The following is a 22,498-nucleotide window of genomic DNA, read 5'->3' as shown; positions in this document are numbered from 1 at the left end:
ACACACACACACACACACACGTAATCGTGGAAATTCCACCAACTCATGATGGTGACGACGAGTGTTTGGGATAATGAAAGCTACATGCATAAGATTTTGAAACAAAATTAACACAATAAAAAGAAGAAGAAAGAAAAAAAACTTTTTCGATGCACAAATCGATATCAATTGATTTGATTGAATATCAAGATAAAATCTTTGTGGAGGACGGTGACGAATGGACAAGAAGAAGATGGAGTACCAAACTGCACTCACTTCCTGCCAATTAACCAAGAGATTCGCACAGTACCATCGTACGGTTTCAGTACATCCCAAGATCACACACTGCATCCAAGTGGAGCGAGAGTTGAGGACATTCGTCGTTAATGTCTGCAAGGTCCTGGAGGTACAAATGAACGTCCCAAAGAATCTTGTGTACTGCAGTCTTGATTGACCAAATGACGACACTATGATTAGATCATGAAGAATGCCGAGTGATGGACCATCACAAGTGAGATTGAATATCTCATGTGTAAAGCTGATACAGACATACCCAAGACTTGAAGTTAGAAATTGCTGCCAAAGGCGCTTCTACAAAGTATTGATGGGGGCCGGGGGGGGGGGGTAAAAATTTCTAAAAACACGTTTTTACTTTGTCATTTTGATACATTTTATGTAGATTAGTGACAATTTTTTATTAATTTAATCCATTTTAAATTCAGGCAGTAACACAACAAAATGTGACAAAAGTCTCGGGGTGTGAATACTTTCTGAAGGCACTGTAAGTAGAGGAAACCTTACTGGCCTGAAGTTGAGAGGACATGGTTTGGATTCTCCAGTTGTTCTTCCACCGAGCCCACAGGCTCTCCAGCCTTAGCTTACTATTAAAATAATTAAGCAGCCTGAGCGTGGGCTTTACATTTGAAGCCTCAGGCAGACATAAAAGCCACCACATGAACAAGCATTTTTCGGGACAAGGATTCGGCACCACTCAATGAGGCTCGCATTGACATTTGTCCAAATGAAATGTCGAGCATCTCTTGAGATTAGTGGTCCAAATATCTTGCAAAGGTTTCATTTCCATAAAGTATCCAATCACCAAAGAAAACCTAACATGCACATCTCTTGTGGGTATCTCGATGTTCAAAAAGAGCAAATGCAGCTGCCACACACAACATTCCACACAAACCTGTGGGCCATGTTCCGTATTAGCCAGGAAAGGGTCACCGACCACTCTGTTCCGCGCTCGTTCCACGCTGCGTGCGGCAAACTCCTCATACACGTCAACATGTACAAAGGTCCGTGTCCCGGCACAACAGCACTGTCCTTGATTGAAGAACAAGGCAAAGTGACTCGCTTCCACAGCTTCCGCCACTGTGGATGCAGCATTTGCAAAAATATTCCTGGGTTAGCGATTGCCTATGTAGAGCAGCACATTTGCCCCGCTCAACTCAAAGCAAGTCAAGTTAAGTCAAGTCCCCACTTTGATACATACAATCTGCATCAGGGAAGATGATCAGAGGGCTCTTCCCACCCAGCTCCAAAGTGATTCTCTTCAGGTTGCTTGCACCAGCAGCTTGCATCACCAACTGTCCAATCTGTTTAAAGCACCGCTCATGTTAAACACCACGGCTTCATGTACACAATTTATGCCTGGCACATTAAAATGTTTGACATTCTGGATTGACATCAACATATTGTGAAAATTTCTGTGTCAATGAAAATCAATTGCCCATACAGGACAAGGTGCAGAGTGGAGGATTAAAAAAAACAAACGATCACATTTGGAACTAGAACAGCAATTGGTAGATCACATACCTCCCCCAGACTGAACAGATTATGTTTTGTATCCCATTTATGGGCCGAATCTGCATGCGAACCAAAACCAAAATCTAATTGGCTTGTTTTTGTCACCTACCCAACTCATTCACTAAGTTTCGTCTGAATCCGTCCATAACTTTTTTGAGAAATGCTGTATATCATTTTTGGTCCAATCTCTAAATGGTGAAGAATCACTTAGAAATTTCTCATATCTGGATCCGGATCCGGACTTTCACCAAAATCTAACCAATTCATTCTTGTCAAACACCCAAACATTATGCTATATATCGTTTTTGGCCGACCCCTAAATGATGAAAAATCACCTCTGGAATTCTAGTATCCAGATCCAGAACTGAACCTTCACCAAAGTGTTATCAATTCATCCTTGTCAGACACCTAACCTGTCCACCAAGTTTTGTCCGAATCCGTCCATAATTTGAGATATCCTGCTCACGGACAAACAAACATGGGTGAAAACAAAACCTCTGGCCACCTTCTGTGGCAGAGGTCAAAAAAATAATAATTTAAAAACATACGGCCCGTGGGCCCTGGTCAGTTCCAACCTCATCGATTTGGATATATTCATGAACATTCATTGTTTTTATTCCGGCCCTAATGAACTTCATACTCATTAAGACTCATTGTTTGCATGATATCAAAGTGTACCGGGCATGGTGGCGTGCGCCTGTAATCCGGCTACTCGGAAGCTTGGGTTGGAGGATCGCTTGAGGACGGGAGCTCTGCGCTGGGCCGCGCTATGAGAGGGTGTAGGGCAGCCCGGAATCATGGCGAAACCCAATCCTTATCCCTGTGTCGTAAGAGGCGACCAGGATTGCGTCAGGAAGGGCATCCGGCGTAAAAACCTGTGCCAATCAGTATGCGGATCATAACGGATGATCCGCTGTGGCGACCCCTAACGGGAGCAGCCGAAAGAAGAAGAAGTTTGCATGATATCAAAGTAAGAGTTCTTGTACAACTTTTTCTCGTTATCGTCAATTTCATCAGCTTCACTCAATGGTCGAAGCATGCACGTCTTCCGCATCGGTGGAATAGGAAGATTGAATCGGAAAACTGCTTTTCCTTTTTTTCCGACACGTTTTGGAATGTCGATGTTCTTGAAGTTTCAACAGATGTTGTAAATCCTCGGGAACATCAGAACCACACGATATGCACTCGTCGATGAATTCAACAAGTTCATCGTCTGTGTTCACGTAAAGAATGGGTGCACCTTCAATCCATGCTATGGCCTGAATACCTGGGGAACGTCGTTGCTGAAATTCCGCTCTGTAAAAGTAATCTTTGAGTGGTCCTATAAGATGGTGCCGGCTTTTTAGTACGTTGTTGATAAATTATTTTGTTCGGTTATCGAAGAATCGGGCACACATAGTTGTCTTATCATTGCTAATACATCTTTCTTTTTTTTTCCTCGAGATAAGCAGGTGAATTTGGCAACGATCGAAATATTTCATAACCCTCATCAAGTTTTACCAGTCTTTCTCCACAATCCGCTTTGACGCTTCCTGCGGTATGATCGTATCCATCACTTTTGCCTTTCACACGGCCTATGGCCTACGGCTAAGCTGACTCTCTGTGATATTTGTTGAAACTGTTTCTTTTTCAGTTTGAATGAAAGACTTAGTACCGACTTAGATACACGTCAGTCAATATGTCTGCATTCCCATTCGCCTAATTCACTGTAAGTTACTCTAACTGGACATTCTGAGTTGTCCCCTGGTGTTTGTCCGCAGTATATAGAAGGGAATGACATGTATTCAGCCAGAGGATCTTGATACATGCTAGATGGCCGTTGACCTTCGCCTGGTGCGATATCCAGTGTTTTGTCGGAGTTGTCAGTATTTTCAAGTGAGGTATCCGCGTTACCAGCGTGCTTTTCTGATTTGTTGGTCTCACTGAAGCCATCATCATCAGTTTTTGTGTCAGGCTCTTTGCTATTCTCGCATGACGTTTTGTTTCCCATTTTTGACCGATTTTCATTATCATTACCTGATGAAACCGCTTTCTTACGAGATGCCAACCGCACGTTAGGATCCACCTGCCCGTTAGTAGAGCGGTTTCTCAGTTCCATTGCCATTTCACTTGTATCCTGTCTAATTCGTTCCAACCTAGCATCGTCTCGCTGAACATCTTTATACAATAATGCAGATTTATCAGTAAGGGACTTCATGGCTTTTACACAAAACACAGGTCTTATGTTTTCATGGAATGGGGCGCTTTTGTATTCTTTCGTTCTTTTCAGTTTCACAGCAATAGTCTGTGTATCGCTCAGGTTGCACGGAAGAAAGGTTACAGTCTGCATTGCAGGATTTGGCACGTTGACAACGTTCCCTCGAACAGCAGTCTGGCCACCGCGGGGTAATTCGAATAATTGCATGAACGGTATACGAGGTGATATTGTTACGAATATGGAAGCCATGAGCACTCAACATACAGGTCCTATAGATCAGTTATATCGGTAAGTATGTGTTTCTAGTCAGGGTCCCGTCCCGTAGTTTAATGGCCAATTAATTGTACGTGTGCTGCGGAGTTATTTTATAGTTAGGATTTTACATCCCATCCAACGACCCCCAACAACTTTCTGCTTTCGGCATTGTCCACGTTCTTTGCTCGCCGGCGAGCGAGCGCGTGCGTGGGCGGAGTTTAACATGGGCATGGCGTCCCTCTTTGGCCAATCGGCAAGGAGCGGGTGTCTCACCCGCTCCGTCCCCCACTCAACACCATCGCCATTACGCACGTGGTCGGAGGTGAGGAGGTATGCGGAGCTACAAACGCCTCCGATCGGGACTCCACCCGGAAGGGTGGGAGTTGCCCCGCCTACTGTGGGCCTGTCCAATGGGAGACGGCCAGGGAATCGCGCAATGGGTCTGACCAATCAGGAGGCGAGTGGCCAGGAGAAGAAGCCCCTCCATCCTAAAGAGGAGGAGTGTGGTTGGCGGGACCAGCGTGGAGAGACAGAGATCGTGGCATTTGCCAAGCAGCCTGTCATCGTGTGTGAGGCATTTCTTGTGGGAAAGGACATTTCAATTCAGACATTTCCAACCTGGCATCCAAAGCCAGTGAGTGGTTGTCGACAAAAGTGCGTTCTGGAGGATCGTGGATCGTGGCGATAGCGGTCGACCATCTCATCACGGGAGATCACCTCGTCTCGCCTCCTCTGGATTCGGCTGCCCTGGTCCGTCCTTTGACGACTGGTGCTCCGGGAAGGTGCGGACAGGACATCTAGCCGTGCGAACGCGGCCAGGAAGCCAGCACGTTCTCTTCCCTCAGCTCGTCTTCCCTCCGAGCTGAAGGCGCAATAAAGTCCATCTCTTTCTGGGTATTTGTGTGTGCGTGTGTGTGTGTCCGTGGGCCCCGTCTGACAAGTAGACATTGCTTAAGTATCTTGCCCTTGTACATTATTTGCCTTGCTATATTTGGATAACTCTTCCCTTACGTGTTCCCCTTGTCCCCCGACGAGTTAATAAATTCCCCTCTTGTTGAATGTACCAGCTCGTCCTTGTCCTTTCTGCCACTGGTTTGCCACGGTGCGTATGGGGGATTAGGAAGGCCGTTGCTGCCGTAATCGTGCAATTGGCCCGGCAGGGTTCTCGTACTCTCCGCTCGGGGTACGAATCGGATCCAGCTCGGTAACGGCCTGGATCGCACAGATCCTGCCGAGGGTGAATTCCCCCAGTAGTTTGGACGACGTGGGTATTTAGGTATATTGAAATTGGTAATTGACCCTATCCTACGTAGTCGACCTATTGGCGATCTTCGGTCCGATAAGGGACCCATGACCTTTCGGACTTATCCGAGGGTCACGACCTACATTCCGGTGTGTTCGGTGGAGCCTACTCTATTGCCACCCCTAGCGGTCGTGCCAGCCACCGAGATCCGGCCCCACAACAATATTATTCGTTCTTCTCGTGGACGCATGCCCGCTAATTCAGGTGGAATTTCTGGAAAGGCGAGGTTGTTCTTTAATGTAGAGAATTTGGCTACTTTACCAGCACAAATATGAGCTGAGCAAGTTGAGCAAATCCATTCTTTGTCATCAACCCATCGATAACCAGAGAGAGATTTATGATTTTCATCATCTTTTTGTCGGACAGATTCACAGACTTCGCTGACTGCATGAACGAACCATGTATTGTGGCATACTGAGCAAACGTCCATTGGTCCAGTGGATGTTCTGGTGAGAAAACGACCAATGCAATCTTGCAATGTTTCACCTTCAAACTCATCTAGATCATATCTCATCGGTTTGGAACTTGGCTCGTCTTCGTTCGGTAGACGAGATTTACGTTTCGCTGCTGTATTAGCGTCTTTTTCATATTCGGAATAAGTGGGTGAAGATCGTGATACTGATTTACTGAGACGATCACTGATATGTTTCGACATACGATTACCTGGACACTGGTTGTAAATACGCTCGTGATCAGTATCCATATCACGAATTCGTGCACACTTGTGTGGGTCAGAGTGAGCTTTATGCTTGTACAACTGGCTGTGTTGTTTCAATTTCAGGCCTTTTATTGGATCACAACGTGCAGATTCTTTGTATTCTTTGATCTTATCTTTCAATTTAGGGCCCTTGACAGGATCATGGCATGTTGTTTCTTTGTAGCCTTTGTCATTAACCTTCAATTTGGGGGCTTTGACAGGATCATGGTGTGTAGTTTCTTTGTACAGCTTGTCATCATTTCTCAATTTTTCACTACTTTGTGGATCAATACGCGCTTGCCGTTTATATTTTTGTGGATCTCCGATTTGCTCGTGAAGGCGAAATTCACTATCAAACCTCCACTTTCTCTTCCATTAGGACCAATAACTACTTCGTTCGGAATAACATTTGACGCACACTTCATCATCATCATCATCCCCATCATCATCATCATCATCACCCATTTGTTTGTAAGACATCTCTACAGGGTTGACATATTTTCCCATTGATTTCAAGAGTCCGTAACAGCCTCGGCGATACTTAGCGATGAATATAGAACAAGAAGACTTTTCAGTTTTCAATGTACCCATCAGTGATTCAGCGTCATATTTACGCCACGTACGTACGTACGTTTTGTGATGAAGTTGAACTACTACTCACTGAATCGTGAATGCATATGTCTGTATCAAGAAATGCTGCAGCCGCGAATATGGCTACATGATCAACTGTGGAGACTTTGTGCATTCGTTGAAAATGTTTCTTTAACGTCTCGCCTTCCCTAAGGTGAACAGCAACAGATGGCCAATTTGTATCCATGAAATCAACCACCTTGTCACAAAGTGATTCACAATCATTACACGAACCAGTAATTGCGTAGGAAAGTGCATGGAAAAAAAAAGAGCGACACCCATCTGTTTCAGGGAAGCGTTGGTATTCTGCTGACAGTGTAGCTGTCAGTTTGTTGATAAAGAAAAGTTTGTTTGAAAAAGAAAAGTTTGTTGATAACTGTGAAATCGAGTCGTGCGGCGACGGAGGTTTGCCAGTAAAAGTAAATTGGTGTGAATAGTGCCTGCTCTTCTGGTTCGTTGTCAGTACTCATCTTTACGGCGGTGACAACATCGAGATGATCAGAATTAGTGTTGATCAAATATAGTGCACACGGGTTGGGACTCGTTTCATTTACAACAATTTCAGGACCGTACATGCTCCACGTCCATGCACCATTCTCGCCAGGTTTCTGGGAGACATAAATTCTAGTTCCAAGGTACGCTGTGGCACAGAAAACATCCACACTGGTCGCGTCTTCACCAGCGGTAGCTGTTTTAGCTATGTGAGCTTGGAAGGTCTCATTTTGCCACAGCAGTGCAGTTACTTTGTCACGATGCATTTTTTCAAAATATAATAAATCCTGATGAATTTGTTGGTGAAATTCTTGTGTTCCTGTGGTACACAATGAAATTGACCGATAAAAACAATTACCGCCGCCTCGTATTTTATGCATGCCACACGACCATGCGGGATCTCGCAACGTCACACCAGATATTCCATATGTCAACACAGAACATAATGGAATATCTTTTTCCCGGAAGATTTTCCGCTGCCAATCTTGATTTGGAGGAACGAATCTGTATGTCGTGGTCTGCTCGACTCGTAGACGCACAACATCATTGTTTGAAACTACTTAATCCGATTTTTATTCGTCAGTGCATCTCCTTACGATAGTACGTTTCGTACCATTCCATGAATTTGGCGCGTCACATGCGTCAGTGGGTTCACATACCTTGGAAGAATTCTGTTTCTGATGAAAACTTATTGTAACACATTCGCTGGTACTTGCTTGTAGTTGCACATCATTGGTATAAATATAATCGGTGAAAAGGAGTAATGATCCGAGTCATCAGTCGACATTGGTGCATTTCCGTCATGTTGAGAAAGTACTGTTGTCGATGTGTGCTCTACAGCTAAATTATCGTGATACGAACTAGCATCAGCGGAAACTTGACATGTTTCAGAACATTTCTGACTGAATGGTTTCAAGTTTTTGACTTGGCCTTTTCTTCTAGCCATGATAAACCTTGAAGGTGGCTCAAACAAACCTCGCACAGCCAGCCACACGAACCTCAGTCACGGAAGTAAATGCGTGCTTGGATTACATATCAAATTTACACGGTAATAGTACGTTTACGCTTCCCTATTTAAACAAACAAAACAAAAAACGTTTGCCACTAGATATAGACGTGGGGAATAATGATGCCGCATGATATGGGAACGGGAGGTAATCCGTCGTCAAGCGAAGCGATATATGTCGATACACCTTAATGTAAGTCCCCTGACAAGGAACCGCGACGCAGGAGATGGTTACGGTATAAATAAGCTGTATACATTATTCCATAGAACCATTATACCAAACCAGAAACAAAAGCAATGAATACTCGACGAGTTTTAGGACTTTGAAGATCAATTGGCCCTAATGAACTTCATACTCATTAAGACTCATGATCTTCTTTCCTCCTGGACAAAAATTCGGAAAAAAAAAACGCTCAGACAAGCTGTAGACATTGTTCCATAGAACCATTATACCAAAACCAGAAGCAAAAACTATGCATAGTCGATGAGTTTTAAGACTTTGAAGATTAATTGATTAGACTAATTAACCAAGTCAATTGGTCAAAAATCTGAAATGTAATTGCGCGAGGTTCTGCGGCATCTCCCCAAGTATCATCCCTCTGAGTTTAAAGTCATTCTGACCACAGGTTGCAGAATAATGATCGAAAGATTGATTGTGGACAGACGGACGGATCGACGGACATGGACCCCCATTTTATAAGTCACTTCCTTCGGAAATGACTCATAAAGCAGGTGCCAAGGTAAAACATCATCAACACGTACAAGTTTAATAATCATCTAGCACCAACATGTACAGGTTTAGTGACATAGATGTCAATGGTTCCCACTCTGTTGTACGTACCTCTGTAGAACCCGTGAACGCAAGTTTTTGGACGTCTGGGTGGTTAGCGAGGGCAGCTCCCGCCGTCGGTCCAAATCCAGTTAAGACGTTCACAACCCCCGGAGGAAATCCAGCCTGTACACACACATTAATTTATCACATCTCACCAACTTCTTATATTTGCAACAAAATAGTTCAGAGCAAAACAATATTGGGTCACATCAACAGCACATAACAGTGGATTTCAAACCAATCAGTCAAACAATAACAAAAAGAGTAAATTGTGAATGGGACGAAGGAAATCAGTGGAACAGACTTCATAATTGATATTTTTAGCCCATTTTGCTGAGTCCTTCCAAAGAACAGTACAACTACAATGAGTACCAGCTATCAAATAGGAACTTAGACCACCTCATAAACAAAGAAAAATTACAGAGAAAGCAATAATTGTGCAGCAGAACACAACCATTTCATTGAAAAACCAAGTCAAATATTAATACAAACCGTACATTACAACAAAACGATAAAACTTCTATGCAATAAACGAAATTATCATTAAACCAACCACAGCTCTTCATGCAATCATTCTTATCAGCCGTGATTATGAACTCTGAGATTGATTTTGGAAAAATAACAGCAAAAAGTAAAAGCAAACAAATAAACAAGAGAGACGTCATGCAGAGCACGACACTCGCAAAATCCCAAAAAACAAATTTGACCATAAAAATAAGTGGTGACTGAATTCAGTCACCTGATATACAAATCCTCTTCAAATTTCAAGTCAATGGGATGAAAATTGAGGATTTTAGAAATTTCACCGAGGTTGTTGACCTTTGGCCTATGTTGACCTCATTAATAATTGGTGGTTCAATTTAATGGCCTGATAGGCAAATCCTGTTCAAATTCAAGTCAACCTGATGAAAACTCAGGATTTCAGAAATTTAACAAAGTTGTTGACCTTTGGCCTTTAGAAAACAACAGGCTTTTATTGCTCATGATGAGATCCACCAGGGGGTGAAGTTTCGTGAAGATCGGTTTAAAATTGTGACCTGTCGGCGGTTGACAGGCAGACAGACACAGACAGACAGACCAATATACCAATACCAATACTTAACGACCAATATACTTGGAAAAATCTTCGATTTTTGCAAGTAATAACTTTTTTCATAATTACCTTCTCAAAACCGGTAACAAAATTGTGGTTAAATGAGAGCTTACAAGGTAACTACAAATTGAGAGGTACAAAGTTCATTTATTGCCTGATAAGTACAAAGAATAATCGGTTATGAAGTGTAGAGGGTTGTCCAAGAAAGCACAAAGGCACAAAGTTCACTGATGAACAACAAGAACAAGATTAGAACCAAAAAGCAACATTGAGGGATGCCAGAACCCAAAGGAAGAGCAGAAGAACAGGAACCATCAATATTTCATCTATACCAATGTGTGACAGTGTGTGTGTGCATCTCATCCATAACTTCAAAACCATGAAATCTCGCAGCCTGAAACTTTGCAGCCATATGAAGGGAACTCCGAGGGAGTGCATGAGTGAAAATTGGGTGTTTGGGTAAATTGAAACATCCCTTTTGGAGATAATTAACGGCCTTATTTAATTATATCCTTCATCACGCGCATCCTGGTTACCTTGCTGGAGTCTCAATTTGCTTAATTCGCTATTTTGGTCAGCCTGCTAAACAATGCCCCGAGTTGGAACAGCCACAACGGTTTATTAACAAAGTTTTTTTTCTTTCGCTTTCTTCACTTATGTCATTGAATGCCTGATCATCATATCTACGAATCACTGGATACATTGCAATGGTAAAAAAACGCCCGCAGACGCCACTGTTCGTGGCTTTATTTCATTTCCACACGACATAACCTCGAGAATCTCTTAAACTCAGCCAAATTATAAAATTTAAGCTCCAGAATTGAACTTAGCAGCAGTTCTGACTACTAAAAAAAAAAGAAAAAAAAAGTGTTCATTTGTCCAATTCCGACATTGCTTGGGTGTTTCCGGGTTCATGGGTTTGAATGACCGAATGGCAATCAGTAATCATTTGTCAAGCCAGCCATTCCATAGGAGTGCTTGCTTGAGTTCTTAAGCCACTTGGCAAGTGCTCACCAAGCTGCTTGGTTGCTCGTTTCAAAGCAACCAAAACAAAGACCCATTGCTTCGCTGATAGAAATATCAATGTTTGTGTAATTGCTGTAAAAAAAATTTTTAACCGGACTAAAAATTAACCTTCACCTTTTCAAAATCATGTGAAGAGATGATTGAAATATCAGCTGCTTTTTCGTATCCTTTTCTCATCTGTGTTGCAAGTAGAGCGACCTGCTTTGTGATGTTTAAAAGGCGATGTATAACACTGAACAACAAATTTCAAAAAATTTTTTTTACTGGAGATGTGTAAAGTGATTAAGACTAATTTGGGTACGCTGATTTCAAAAATCATAACTGTTTTGCTGTATCACGTCAGGATTTTCAGGAACAGAAATACTCCCATTGCCTAGAAGTCAGGATTTCAATGAAATTTATATACGTCTTTAACATGTCTATTTCGTACAATTGTTGTTAACTTGCGTTATATTTCTTTCTTTCAGATAAAGATGAGTAGGCGTTCCTGTACCAATCATCCTGACAACTTCTGTTATGTCTGTGGTCGGTATACCAAAAAAGATCAACAGCGAAGTATATCTACAGCAGTGAAAATGAAGGCTGCCTACTTTCACTACTTCGGGTGTAAGGTGGGGGACCAAGAACAGAGCTGGGCACCACACATCTGCTGCACAAGCTGTCACACAACCTTGACTCAGTGGTTGGTGGGCAAGCGCGCGAGCATGCCATTTGCGGTGCCCATGATATGGCGTGAGCCGCAGAATCATCATGATGATTGTTATTTCTGCTGCACAAGCATCGCCGGCTTCAACAAGAAGAATAAAGGTCACATCAAGTACGCTGACTGCGTCTCTGCTCGTAAACCTGTGCCTCATGATGACGAGAACCCCGTTCCAACACCTCCAGCTGATCAGAACATAGCTGTAAGCAGTGGTGAAGAGGATGGTGATGATGAACCTTTTGAACCCGACACTCAAGAATCACACCTTCTGAACCAGGGAGACTTAAATGATCTTGTAAGAGATCTCTCGCTGTCAAAGGCGAAGGCAGAGCTGCTTGGATCAAGGCTGCAGCAGTGGAATCTACTTGAACCTAACACCAAGATATCCTTGTTCAGAGCATGTCACAGAGACATGGCTGAGTTCTTTGAGATGGAAGACACGATGACATTCTGCAGTGACATCAACGGTCTGTTGAAAGAACTTGGGTGTGATCACGATCCTGCAGACTGGCGCCTCTTCATCGACTCGGGGAAGAACAGCGTGAAGGCTGTTTTGCTCCACAATGGCAACGAGAAACCATCAGTCCCACTGGCTCACGCGTTCGGCATGACAGAGACCTATGAGACTATGCGGCAGCTGCTTGATTCCATCAAGTACAATGACTTCAACTGGCACATCTGCGGAGACTTGAAAGTGGTGGCGCTGTTGTTAGGGCTGCAGTCAGGCTACACGAAATACATGTGCTTCCTTTGTCTCTGGGATAGCAGAGACGACAAGAATCACTGGACGAAGAAAGATTGGAAGAGCGAAAAGAGCATGTACCTGGTCGACACAACGTGAAGCATGTCGCCCTTGTCGACCCAGCCAAGGTTTTCCTTCCACCACTCCACATAAAGCTCGGCTTGATGAAAAGTTTTGTACGGGCAATGGATCTGAATGGGCGTGGGTTTTTATACCTCAAGGAAAAGTTTGGCAACACCTTGTCGGAGGCCAAGATCAAGGCTGGTGTCTTTGTTGGACCGCAAATCCGACAGATTATGAAGGACGAAACTTTTCCGACAACTCTAAACCCCAAAGAGCTGGCAGCGTGGAGGAGCTTCAAAGCTGTGACGGACAACTTCTTGGGGAACGAGCGCGCGGACAACTATGAAGAAATAGTGCAGCAGCTGCTGGAGCCCTTCAGGAAACTTGGCTCCAGGATGTCCCTGAAAATCCATTTCCTACACCAGCACCTGAACTTCTTCCCTGACAACTTGGGAGCAGTCTCGGACGAGCACGGCGAGCGATTCCACCAAGAGATTTCACTCATGGAGACGCGTTACCAAGGGCGGCACAACCCGAACATGATGGGCGATTTCTGCTGGTTCCTGCATCGTGAAACTGACACAGAGCAGCACAAACGCAAAGCCAAATGCCTAAAGCATTTTTAATTACATTCTAGTGGAGTTTTTCTGTAATTTCTATAATTTTGAAGCATTCATGATGAAATAAATGAATAAATGAATTTTTGTAAATTTCATTGAAATCCTGACTTCTAGGCAATGGGAATATTTCTGTTACTGAAAATCCTGACGTGATACAGCAAAACGGTTATGATTTTTGAAATCAGCGTACCCAAATTAGTCTAAATCACTTTACACATCTCCAGTAAAAAATTTTTGTTGTTCAGTGTAATCAGCATTTTCTGAATCTAATCAATCTGAGAAACAGGATTGAATGAGACTCACATCATTACAAGTGAAGAAGAATATGAAGTGGAAAGATTTTCTGCCCGGAATTAAATAGAACACCGCGGTTAAAAATAAAATGTTGCCGTTTGGGTGCGTTTTATCACCCTGTAATACCTTGGTACGCTGCCTACCCTCCACTCACACTTCCTTCCCTTCCCCTCCTCTCCCGCTGCCTTCCTTTCCCCTCCTCTCCTGCTGCCTTCCCTTTCCCTCCTATCCTCTTCCGATGCCTCCTCTTCCTATCCTCTTCCGATGCCTCCCCTTTCCCCTCCTCTCTCTTTCATAAACTACACCTATGATTTCAATGAAATTTAACCACAACCTTCATCACCCATGATGGCATAAAAAAACGTGGTCTGGAGGAGTCTCCAGAGGGAGTTTACGGGGGGAGGGGAGGGAGTGGGTTCCCTCCCCAAAGAGGTATTTGCTTTCTTCTCCAAAATTACACACACAATTCCAATGAAACTTTATCACAATCTTCACCACCCGTGATGTACTAAAGTTTGTTCATGACATTAAAAAAAAAATCACTTCCTGTCAAAATAGTGTAGGGTAATATGTTAAAAAATCTGAGTTCGCATTTTTGGTCTGCCAACTGTTGTTTGTATACATTTTTGTATCCTTTAGACATCCCTAAAGGATATGAAAGATGTTGGGAAGTTTTCATTTTTATGCCTTTTTTTTAAAGGAAACAATGCATAACTGTCAAAACATTAAAAAAATGTGTATATTTTCTATCAGTGTTTTGTTTAAGAAGTAAAGTGTATCATGTGACATATCAAAATAATTGGAATGATGAGCTTTAACAATTTATGACACTTTTCTGTTATTATAGTAACAACAAAATAAATATTTGGACAAATTTGCAAAAAATAGGCAAAATATTCTACTTTACGAAACCAGTGATATACCCAATTATAGCGTAAAATATAGACATGCAAATAGAATATTTTATTCTTTGACAAATAAATCCATGATGTCATTTGTTTAGATGCATTTAGCTCTGCTGACATTAGTCAACCAGCAGAGCTTATATACACATATATCATTGCCATGAATGCATCATCTGCCCATCCATCCATCAATCGACCATCATTATAAACAAATTAGAAAAAACTAATTCTGAAACAATTTGTGTAGAATCCATTGTTTTTCAGGTAATGCAGAATTGCTGGTAGAGATGTTGAGAAACTAAATGAACAAATACAATTATTTATATATGATATTATTTCTTCAGATAAGCTGAGAAACTTTGATATAATAGAATGTATTATTAACTGCATTATAGAATGTATCTAACTGCATGGGCGGTGGTGGTTCCTAACATGAATGTGTTTGTGTGTTTTAGGAAAATGGCAGAGCCACCAAGAAAGCAGCAGAAATGTGAACCTATTGATTATAAACTGTGCATTAGGTGCCAAAATGCAACTGGAGATCTGGTAACAAACCCTGAAGATGAGTCTTATGAAAGCCTTTTTGACCATATACAGAAATGGGCCAGTTACCAAGATCCAGAATGTCTATCAATCAGCAACAGACGAGTTCGTGTTACAGCAGAACAGCTGAAACAATGGGGTGCTTCATGGCACAGAAACTGCTACAGAGACACAGTCAGTTCAAAAATGTTGGATGGTGCAAAAAAAAGGTATGACAAAAGTGTGGCACTAGGTGATGCAAGCCTAATCACAAAGCGTAGCAAAGGAGGACGGCCATCAAAAAAGCAGACTGCAGATAAACCTAAAGAAGCTACATGTACAAGTGAGGGACAGTCTTCCAGCTCAGAACGATTTACAAGATCATCTGCAAAATCCTATGACAAGGAACTATGCTTCTTTTGTGATAAGGATGATACCAATGGGCAGCTACATGATGCCTGTTCATTTAATATGGGCAAGGAGATAAATGATGTTGTTGCAAGTAGTGACAATAATGACTGGAAAGTCAGATTACAACCGATCAATCTGTATGATGCACGGGCAATTGATCTGAAATATCACACAACATGCCTTCGAGATGCAAAGCGAAAAAATACAACCGTGAAACCTGAACTCAAGGCGCTGTCATACCTTGACGTTTTAGCCAGCAATGGCAACGTCTAAAAATGTATGTAAAACGTTGGCGTACGCTGAAATTTTGATGTTTTTTTTTTAATTTTTGGTCGTATTCATAACGTGTTGGTCGTATGCATAACATATTAGTAACAGGCACAGAACGTTTCGTTGTCTTATAGATAACTTATACCAACGAATGCTTCGCCTGTTGTCGGCATTCACAACCTATGCCCAACGATAGTTTAACTTAGGCATAGCGCGCTGCACGTATCGCTGACGAACTCGTGGCGTTCTCTGTTAAAAACCTGCCGCACGCCGATTTAAATCATAACCGCCTGGAAATTGGAAGTGTCAACATCGCAGTCACACCTTGACGATTTAGCCAGCGTATGCCGACGTATGAAAAATGTGTCTAAAACGCTGGCACACGTCGAATACAGTATGGGTAAGTTGTGTATACGTTAAGAGCACGCTGAAAAACGATGAAGTACGCTGTCATATTTCGTGGTACGTCTCGTACGTCGTGAAATTTCAAGCATGGTGAAAATTTTACGACGTACGGCTCACAAGTTCCGCATACGCTGGTAATAGGTTGTAGTCACGATATGCGATCGTTGACACACGTTACTTGTAAGTTACTCATAAGACGAAACAAGTCAAGGTAATGGTAAGCGTCAGTGTTCCAGACTCCCTGGTTTTATTTTTTTATTAATTTTTTCTTCTTCTTCAGTATGACGGTGATGTTGACACTTCGATTTCTAGTGCGGTTATGATTTAAATCATTGAGCGGCAGCCTTTTAATAATATTATATTTTAACCGCACTAGAAATTGAAGTGTCAACATCACCGTCATACCGAAGAAAAACAAACAAACAAACCAGGGAGTCTGCAACACTGACGCTAACCATTACCTTGACGTGTTTTGACTTATGAGTAACATACAAGTAACGTGTGTCGACGTGTGTCAACGATCGCATAACGTGCCTACAACACGTTACTCATAGGTTAGAAATAAGTTTCGGGTACGCTAAACATTACCTCGACCTGTTTCGACTTATGAATAACTTACAAGTAACGTGTGTCAACGATCGCATATCATGCCTACAACTTATGGCCAGCGTAGCGGAACGTGTGAGTCATACGCTAGCATACGTCGTAAAATTTCAAGCATGCAAAAATTTGAGGACAACCACAAAGTACAACGATTAAAGCCAGCGTACTACGATGTATGGCAGTGTTTTTCAGCGTGTTCTTAACGTATACAAACTTACCCATAACGTATTCGACGTGTGCCAGCGTTTTAGCCAAATTTTTCATACGTCAGGCATACGCTGGCTAAATCGTCAAGGTGTGACAGCGCCTTCAGACTCAAACAGTCTGAAAAACAAGTAGCTGCTGATATCGAATTTCACAATATGGTAACGACTGTTTTGTCAGATGGACAAATAACACCAATGGATAAACTGCATGATGCATACAAAGACATCCTAGAATTGCATGGGTTAGTTGATATGAACATAACACTCAACAAATTGAAGTCCAAGATACAGGAGAATATATAACATGTGGTGTTCAGTCAACCACGCAAGAATTGTCCAGAGATGATATGTTCCAAAGCCATGAAAGGACAAGGCAGTTGGTCAGGCAGCAGCTGCTGAAACTGATATGAATAAAGATACACAGACTGTATTCAACTGTGCCAAAATCATACGACGGCATGTACTCCACAGCAGGAAAATTGCATGGCAATTTGATGGGTCTCTGGGCAATGGACATGTTCCCTCCTTGCTCTATAACCTTCTGAGGTGGCGACTGGAAGGTCCAAAAACAGACCTAGATACCAATGCTCGTGACATTCGGTCCAGTATATTGCATAGGGTATCAGGAAATATTTCACAGACCATCATGTATGAAATGAAATCTCCTTGGCAGGTATCATATGTACCGAAGAGTACTGAATTAGTAGATTTCAGACGTCGTGCAGAAAACCCACATGTTCTAGGAGTTGGACTCAAAGTTCACTCAGCAACTCGAAGCAAGCAGCAAGTTGATTACTTTCATGCAAACAGTGTCAGTGTGCCTTATGCAAGAATATTGCGAGTGGAAACACAACTAGCCGAAGCTGTAATACAACGCATGGCCTCAACGGGTGGTGTATCTATTCCACCAGGTCTTAAAAAAGGCAAATTTGTGTTCTTTGCTGTCGATAATGTTGACTTTTCGGAAGACACGCCTGATGGAAAGAATACTTTGCATGGTACAGTTGTGGTTGTTTTCCAGGAGGAAGATAGTGAAGCCCACCCAGTCAATGCAAGCTTGTGCCTGAAATCGCCAGCTACCAGGAAATCACTGAAAGACATACCAAGTACAGTCACAGACCTAGTCCCATGCAATATAAAAGGCAATCCGAAGCCAGCTGTTAGTCCAAAATACCAACACTTTAGACCTGGGGAATATCAAGAAGCTATTGAGAGCCCTAAAAAGGAGGACACACTCTGGATTCTGTGTCGTAGTCTCCAACGACAAACAAGTACCACAAACCCCACATCAAACAATGCCAATGCTGTTCCCACCTGGGCAGCATATAACTCTCTGGTAATGCCATGATGAAAGACCGCTTACAAACGTACACGTGTTGCCTCTTGTGGCCTCCCCTGCCCATGAATGGCAAACTCTCCTCACAGTTTTGCAGAAAGCACAGCACATCAGTGCTGAGGTTGTAGGCCCAGAACGCAAAACAATTATAACATTGGACATGGATCAATATATATGCGTGCATTGAAGCTTCAATCACTGACAGCAGATGGCGAAAGCAAATGTATTCTTCGTGTAAGGGAATTCCATACAGTGCTGTGTGCCCGACGTGCAGTTGGAAGTGTCATCGAAAATAGTGGCATTGATGATAGCTGGATTGAAGCTGGCCTATATGGTCCAGCAAACAATGAGCATATAATTATATTAACTTGATATATGTATATGATTCCACATTATACAGCTTATTGTTAGTGATGTTAGTAAGTTTACATAACACCCAAGCAAAGCATATTTATCTATGTATGCTAACAATGCCTTAAGAGCCTGGTGTTGGCGCAGTGGTTAGGGCAGCGGCTTGGGATCCAAAAGGTCCTGAGTTCAAGCCCCATTGGGCCACTGAATTAATACACCAGGGGGTTGACTCAGCCTGTCATCCTTCCGAGGTCGGCGAAATGAGTACCAGTATACTGGGCCGGTGTATACCCCGGTTAAAATAGGTGTACCATATCCCTGTGTCGTAAGAGGCGACCAGGGTTGCGTCAGGAAGGGCATCCGGCGTAAAACATGTGCCAAATCTCTATGCGGATCATACGGATGATCCGCTGTGGCAACCCCTAACGGGAGCAGCCGAAAGAAGAAGAAGAAGCTAACAATGCCTTAAAATCTATATCAAATGTCTAAAATAGTATGCTCATGTGTTTGTAGTCACTGAGAGGCTCATTTTGAGGTGTCACATGCTATATTTATGTACAAAAAAAAAAAAATTAAAAAAAAGTAAACATTTTTTTGGCTAATTTAGGGTCATATCAAAATTGGGTCTAAAATTCATAAAAATAATAAAATTAAAACTTCCCAACATCGTTGTTTTGTTAGAAGGATGTCCATAGAACATGAAAAACATTAGAAACAGCAGGTGGCAAAGAAAAAATACAGGATTACACATGGCCCTACACTATAGTATATTTTGTGGGTCATCCATGCCGACCAGTGCTTGCCTGATTATCTTACCCAGCCACTACCAGGTTTGCCCCTATGTTTAATATCTCTGAGGTTCTTTGTCATCATTCCTGTAGGTCAAGCTATCACTAGTACAACACTGGCATTCTTTCACTTCCAGGATCTTCACATTTCATTCTTGAGGTCTTGGTGGTTGGTCATTTTCTTGATTTCTGCATTGTTTAGTCCAAAAATCACTGGTAATAACACCTCAATAAGCAATGCTTTCTTCTTTTTTTGTACCCAAGTATGATATTTGGTCGCAACGCTTTGTTTTCGATGTTCACGCTCGATGGGATCATTAGTTCGTATTTCAGTGGAACTTCCATGTTTTCAGTGAATGCTTATGGTTCATTTTCTCACAAATTTTCTGGAACTGGGACATCAACGTTTTTGCAGATTACTTTATGAGCTCTGTTGTGTCGTTGTGTGTACAGCTGTTCTGACATGGTGTTTTATTTTATTTTACTTACAAAAAACACACACACACACACACACACACACACACACACACACCTCCCTCTCTGGTGTTGGCTTCATGGTTAGGGGGTGGCTTGGGATCCTAGGGTCCTGAGTTCAAGCCCCTTTATCCACTGAATTAACACCAGTGGGTTGACTGAACCTGTCATCCTTCTGAGGTTGGTGAAATGAGTACCAGTGTAGCAGCCAAAAGGCTGCACACGAAAGGAAGGTGTATCAACGGATTGATTAAATGTGGTATTAGTGTGGTGCAGGCATGCTGGGCTGGATGGCCTCCTCCTGCACCGTAATTCCTTGTAAAGCAATGTTTGGTGAGGCATAGCTCTCCCCCACCTCACCCCACCTCACCCCCCCCTCCCTCCTTCCTTGCTCTTCCTCCTTTTCCTAGCTTCCACTCCCTCTCTCCTCTCTCTCCCTTTCCTCCCTAATACACCCCCCTCCCCCCGTCAGCGAAGCAACGGGTTGTATTTGCTAGTTGAGTAAATAAATCTGAACTAGTGCGAAGTCGATGGCACGCCATCACAAATCGGCACGCTTCCCACCAAAAGCAAAGTTGAAAGATGCCATAAAGTTCCACCACGAATGACACAATATAAAATTTTGAGTTAAAAATTTATTTTTCCTGTTTCGACCTGTAACCATAAATCCCACCACTTCGCAGCATGAACCAAAAGAACAGATCCAGATCCAAAAGGTCAGATCCAAAAGAACAAAAAATTAAAATAAAATTAAAAAAACGTACATATTTCATGTGTCCCCTCAATGTTGATTGCATACACAAAGTTTCATTGAAAAATGTTTTAAAATGTGCCCACAATTGCATTTTTTGGTATTTGACTTTTTGACCCTGCGCCAGTGGGGAGAGCCAAATATGATACTGCTCCTGCACCTTTGGGCTATGTGGTGATCACAACTCCCAAGTTTGGTGTTACGATGGCATATCGTTTAGTTATAAGACAGCGTGATGCATTTACAGATGGATGGACAAAGACAGAGACAAAGAGAGACAGACACAGGCAGACAATTAAATTATCCCCCCCCACATATTTTTCAAGAAGCATGGGGATAATCAGGTGGTAAGTGGACTCTCGATGGCATTGGCAAAAAATACGTACTTGTATTAGATGAACAAATTCAATAAATGGGAAAGTTGACAACGTTTGTTTCCCTCATCTCATTCCCCTCTCACATACCTCTTTAATGAGACTTGCCACGTGTAGAGCAGTCAGGGGTGTCTGCTCGGCCACCTTGAGTACGACGGTGTTTCCCGCGGCCAGTGCTGGGCCCAACTTCCACGCAAGCATAAGCAGAGGGAAATTCCACTGCAGGTACATTTGGATGGAAAGAGTGGAAGCGGGTGAAAAGAAAGAGAAGAAAAAGTGAGAAAGTTAATGTTAAAAAATATTTTGAGATAATCCATGATTGTCATTAGGTGTTAGGAAAGTGTTAATATAATAATAGTTCTCTTACAAGCAACTTCAACACAGGAGGAGGCCCTTCGGCCCATCAAAGCCTGTGCTATGGTTACCAACTTATGGCTGTTTGTCTGTGCTCTATCCTTTTAAATTCTGAGCATCATGCAAGGAAGCAGCATGTACTTCTGTTTTTTTTTAATCTTTGTTACGACTCAGCCAGGGTTCAAACCACTGACCTCCCAGACTCGCTCTAATCAATATGCCACTGAGTCTGGTAAAGGAGCGGACTTCCATGACTTGGAATCTAACCCGGGCTATGGCGGTGAAGGTACCGAATCCCAACCATGAGACCACTATTACTCGTTTATTAATTTTTCATGGAAATTTATATATTTATGTCAGGTGATTTAGAAGAACCCCACATGTAAGCATTCCATTCATTTAGTTGGCAGTAAGGGGTCCATGTTATTCTGTGCGGGAGGGAACAGGCTGTATCCCTTACGTGTCAAAATAGGGTTAATTACCTCTGCCACCAAAGGTGAAGGGGTTATGTTTTCACCCCTTTCTGTCTTTGTTTGTTTATTATCCCGCCCCCCGGAGGGAGGGAGCGGGATATTGTAATCGTCCGGTTTGTTTGTCTGTTTGTTTGTCTGTCTGTCTGTTAGCCAGTTTACGGCAAAACGGCTTTAGCAAACGCTATCAAATTTAATCCACAGGTGGGCAATGAACCTTGGACGACCCCATTAACTTTTGGGTCCAATTGGATCAAAGGTCAAGGTCACGAAAAGATCAAAATCGTTTTTCGCTCATAACTTCGTCAAAACTGATCTGATTTACTTCAAACTAAGCTTATAGTGAACCTTATTCTGTTTGTCACTTATAATGCTACCCATTCCTATAGTGAAAATGCATATTTGTGAAGATCGGTAGGGTCCGAAGTTTTTGGGGTCATGGTCATCGGTCAAAATTACAAATTTTCCATTAAAAACTAAAATATTCCTTATTCTATTCCTTATAATCAACATTCAGGTTAAGGATGTATCAAATTT

At 42.5% G+C, this 22,498-nt stretch overlaps 1 protein-coding gene across 1 annotated transcript in view; it reads right to left on the bottom strand.

The window, feature by feature from the left end:
• Positions 1-22,498, bottom strand: part of LOC147019257 (aldehyde dehydrogenase, mitochondrial-like) — a 59,218-nt gene that overhangs the window by 8,722 nt on the left and 27,998 nt on the right. The window contains exons 6-9 of the mRNA XM_085899596.1: positions 21,228-21,356; positions 9,210-9,323; positions 1,475-1,577; positions 1,169-1,353 (exon numbers count right to left, since the gene is read on the bottom strand). Coding sequence (XP_085755722.1) covers positions 1,169-1,353; positions 1,475-1,577; positions 9,210-9,323; positions 21,228-21,356 — 531 coding nt within the window. The remainder of the gene's footprint in view (positions 1-1,168; positions 1,354-1,474; positions 1,578-9,209; positions 9,324-21,227; positions 21,357-22,498) is intronic.

This window comes from Eptatretus burgeri, chromosome 10 (genome assembly GCF_056783735.1).
Source record: "Eptatretus burgeri isolate ZD-2024b chromosome 10, Ebu_testis_v1, whole genome shotgun sequence".
NCBI lineage: Eukaryota > Metazoa > Chordata > Myxini > Myxiniformes > Myxinidae > Eptatretus > Eptatretus burgeri.
This window is presented reverse-complemented; position numbering and strand designations above follow the sequence as displayed.